Below are 4698 nucleotides of genomic sequence, written 5' to 3' on the forward strand. Positions count from 1 at the left end.
ATATAATAATAATAATAATAATAATAATAGAACAGCCTGTTTAACCGTACCACCTATATCCATGGTTTTTTTTACATTTTAATATACAATTTTATGTTTGTCTAGTATTTATCTATTTTTTAACACATACGAATCTTTTTATTTACATTTGTTTGCAATTATCTAAGACTTTTTTATAAATCAAAACTGCACTTATATCCTTTATTCCTCACACTATTACTCATGTTTTGAGATGATCCGTTATTTTATTTTTACTTTTTTTAAAAACAGCTTAACTTCGTTTCATTAAAAATCTAAAAGTGTGAAAAATTATCAATTATTAAAACTAGACGAACTCTAACTTTAATTAAATTGACAATTAAAACCAGACAAACTCTAACTTTAATTAAAAGAATTAAACAAAAACAATTCTAGAATATCTAATTAAAAACAAAAAAAACAAAGATAACGTACAATAAAGAATATCTAATTAACATTCTTGTTCAATTTAGTTAATATCATTTTCTCTAATTTCGGATTCTAATTTGCTTCTCTAATTTCGGATCCTAATTTGCTACTTTCACAGCCCACCTACTTTGCCTAATCACCTTTTTGGCTCTAGGTTACAATATTTTTTTAGGAAAACAACTTAAACCCAAAAGTAAGTAGGCTGCAAGAGCAGCAGATTCAGATCCGAAAGTAGTTATATAAGGATGTTTATTTTAAACCGAAACGGTTGAGTCAGCAGGCATTTTGATAAAAAGAAAAGGCACAAGCTGTGAGAATTCATGGATCCTTGGCCAGAAAGAAACCATATATGGAAGCGAACTTATTAACACAAGTGTGATAAAATTAGATAAGTTATTGAAAACACACAATTTGTCATAATTCAAGTTAGTATTCACACTGGACCAAAGAAATCTAAATAAGCTGATACCCAACACCATAAAAAGCAGGAAAATACACTTACCAGATATACTAAGCCCGAGATTCTCGCTACAAACAATCGTCCATTAAAGCATTTTACGTTTCAAGGAAATCACCACTTATATATCGACTTCCACTGTTAAGTTGGGAAGAAAATCCACTTGAAAATACCATTCAAATAATTTGCCTGTTTCCACCAAATGCCCAAATCTACATGAAGAGAATAAAGAAACAGACTCAGATTAGTGAATCTGGTTACAAACCACACATATATATAACAATTCCCCTTTTTTATAGCTTCTCAAAGTATAAACAAATAAAATACTCGCCTTCAAATTTGTATCCCAACTTCCTGTACATAAGGCGCTTCCATCAGCAGACAAACCCAAACAGCTGATTCGATTCTGATGAGAGCTTTGGAGACTTCCCAAGTTCAACACAACCTAACCAACCGAAGGACACAAACATAAGAAAATTATTTATCATATTGCATATCCTTTCAACCATCAAAATACCCGATAAAATTTTAATACAAAAGAACATTATAGTAACTTAACCCAAATAATCTCAACTAATCCACTTTTCCATCATATAACCCAAGATCAAACAACCTGAGGAAGTACCTGAGCCAATAAAGTGTCGTATACATAGCAATCCCCATTAGTGTACCCAGCAAAGAGAAGCCTTCCTGATATGGAGAATGCTATGGATGTCACTTGAGGATTTTCACCTCCCTCGTGTGGTTGGTTATAAACTTGGATCTCGTGCCCTGTTCTAATATCAAATAATCTGCAAGTGCCATCATCAGATCCCGTTCCAAATCTGTTACCGTCAGGGAAAAACTTAACAGTGCTGACATCTGCCTCATGTCCATAAAATGTCCTAACCGCTCGACTAGCAACTCGAGTATCCCACAATCGAGCAGTGGAGTCACAAGAACCAGACACAAACATTTTTGAGTTTGCTCCGCTGATTGACACACTGAGAATCCAATAAAAAAAAGTTAAAAGAATCTCCTTTCCTAGTAATAAATAAATAAAAACGCATGGTTTGGATGTGATTGGATGGATTTTTTAATTTCATTTGGAACTTTTCAGGATTGGAAATGTATCGAACTCTTTAGGTTTTTTGAATTTTGGGATTTTAGCTTTTAGATGGGGATATTATTGTAAGGGTTTTATACAAAAAAACATAAGCAGACTATTTCAGAGTATTCAAAAAGAAAAAAACGCACCTCGTCACATCAGCAGTATGGCCAGACTGAAATTCACCTCCAAAAACAGAAGTTCTCAATCCGGTGGTTATATCCCACAAAACGCAAGTTTTGTCGCCAGAACTGGTTATCAGATGTGTATCTTCGTCAGGAACATATTGACAGCAAGAGATATAACCCTTATGCCCACTTAGGGTTCTTGAAACAGGCAGAATGCCATCCTTTTCAGTTGAGGAATTCAGATTGAAGATGGAGCATACGCTGTCGAGGCCTCCACAAGCAACAGTTTGCCCGGTTGGTGAGAATGCGCATGTCATTACCCAAGCACATGGCAATTTTATTGAATGAGTTTTCTGGCTAGTGAGAGCATTCCACACAATCAGTCTTCCATCTTGGGATGCACTCACTATGCGATTCCTTTCAGGCGTCCAGTCTAGTGAGTATACCTGAAAATGAAATTTGGAGTTAGAAACTATAGAAATTGAATTCTTAAAAGGAGTTTATGTAATAAAGATCTTGTGAAACTATAGAAACTAAGATTATTTTATATTTTACTCTTAAAAGAAGAAAGCTTTAGAACTTAATCTCTTTTTTCAGGCAGTTATCATACTTTTTATTCTGTCTTATACTTCTAATTTTAAAACCACGTGTCCTCACGTGATTGGCCCATCAAAACCTTATTCTCCGTTATGTTGGATAATCATCATTGAAACAGCAATGGTAATTGATTTTCTCTAAAGAGCCACAGCAGTAAAAAAAACATTCATTCATTCATAACTAAGAAACGCCCTGAACCTGGAGAGGTGCGATGTTGATCCATGCTCAAACCTAAAGCAAAACAAATTCATTGAATGCCTAGACAAATCAATAGATGCATGAACCATCATCCAAATCATAAATACAATAGGAAAAAAACATTCCTTTCTTTAATAGATGTTGATTGTGTGAGCAATCTGAACAATCAATCCTTCATATGTTGTTTTTTTGTCCCTTCGGTATAAATTGTTTGGGATATATTTTCCAGATATTCAAGGTTAGTTGGGTGAGTGAGTGACAACAACTAAACTTAAATAGGAAAAGTCTTAATCAAGATTATTTTTCACATTTCTCATCTTTCTTAAAGGGTGTAAACATCTCTAGTTGAAAGGTCTTTACCATCCTTGATGAGATAATCTTATAAAGTATATTTTCAATTAGTCTTTTGGCTCATGATGGTTTTGGTAAAAACAAAATTAAATAAAAAACACACATTGATGTTGTTATGACATGATCTATTTGTTGCTCTTATATGGATAATGATTAATACTAGTACCATTTTCAAGAAATTTTCCAGATCATACAATTAGATTTGGATTTGAAGTAGATTACCAACTAAATTAGAATGTGGATTAAATCGTTTCGAAATAGAAATTAGGGTTTCGAAGGGTCAATCATGCGATGATGACTCGTGGTTTGGTTAATTAGAAGTATTAGACAATTAGTAATTAACTATTTAGTTGTTTAAGATAATTATGTTAGTCTTTCAGATTATTGATTTCTTTCCATTAGTAGTTGTATCAATACTCAATAGGATCATAGTTCTGACATATCCTTTTGATTAATATGAAGGAAGTTTATCTCTAAGTCTTCCCCTTTCTCAAATGAATGTTACAAACCCTAAATTGATAACACTAAAGGATTATTCAAAGTTATTGTGTCCGCATTTCATCATTAGTAACAATCATACAAAAAACACTAAGTTGAAATGAGGACAAAAATTTAACCTTTCCAGTATGCCCCTGCAAAATCCTACAGCAGACCAGATCGGTCGGACCAAATCTGACCGGAGTCTTCCCTTGCGATTCAGAATATGCAGCAACTGTAAAAATTAAACGGAACAAATAACAGATCTCAGTTGATTAACAAGTGCAATCATCTGCTAACAAAAGAAAATCCAAAAATGAAATGATCGAAGCTCAACCATCTGTATCTAGAAGCTGAAGTCGCCTCTGTCTCAATCGTTCTCTGAGAGTGTTTACAGTATCCACAGCGGACACGTGCCGCTCTCTCAACTCCACAACGGACGTATTCTCGGTCATTATATGGTAATGTCCATAAAACGCCTGCAAATTTAGCTTGATTTGTGTGCGGTAATGATACAAATCGATTATTAGCGAAATTCACCTTCCGGTTAATACCGGAGAGACTGTCGATCGGCCGGCCGGTGTAGGTTTTTGGAGGTGCTCCGGACTGGAACTAGAAAGGGTAAATGTGATCTTTGAGAGTGAAGAGAGAGAAGTTGAAATGAGAAAGACGAGAAAATGGGGAGGGGAGGCAAAAAGTTTTGCAAAATGTTTGACTAGAGCCGCCGATCTGACGTGTCCAATATAAGGTGTGATTATAGGTATACAGGGTCCCAGCCAACTCCACATTATCATCACAGCCAAATTCTAACCCTTCAACTCCGGGGAGAAAAGAAGAGAGAACCGAAACCCGAATTTCATTTCGGGTTCATCAGAAGCGGAAAGGAGGCGAGTGAAGCGAATGAAACTTCACTCAATGACGCCTCTTCATTCTAATGAAGCCGAAATAAAATTCTG

At 34.8% G+C, this 4698-nt stretch overlaps 1 protein-coding gene across 1 annotated transcript; it reads right to left on the reverse strand.

The window, feature by feature from the left end:
* Positions 1 to 820: 820 nt before the first annotated feature.
* On the reverse strand, positions 821 to 4433 carry LOC124915293 (guanine nucleotide-binding protein subunit beta-like). Its single transcript, XM_047455987.1, has 6 exons — positions 4080 to 4433; positions 3883 to 3977; positions 2141 to 2565; positions 1530 to 1887; positions 1236 to 1349; positions 821 to 1116 (listed from the first exon to the last, which is right to left on the reverse strand). The coding sequence occupies exons 1-6, from the start codon at positions 4195 to 4197 to the stop codon at positions 1081 to 1083; spliced, it is 1146 nt and encodes a 381-aa protein (XP_047311943.1). The 5' UTR covers positions 4198 to 4433; the 3' UTR covers positions 821 to 1080.
* Positions 4434 to 4698: the final 265 nt, after the last annotated feature.

The sequence above is a fragment of the Impatiens glandulifera genome, chromosome 9 (genome assembly GCF_907164915.1).
Source record: "Impatiens glandulifera chromosome 9, dImpGla2.1, whole genome shotgun sequence".
Lineage (NCBI taxonomy): Eukaryota > Viridiplantae > Streptophyta > Magnoliopsida > Ericales > Balsaminaceae > Impatiens > Impatiens glandulifera.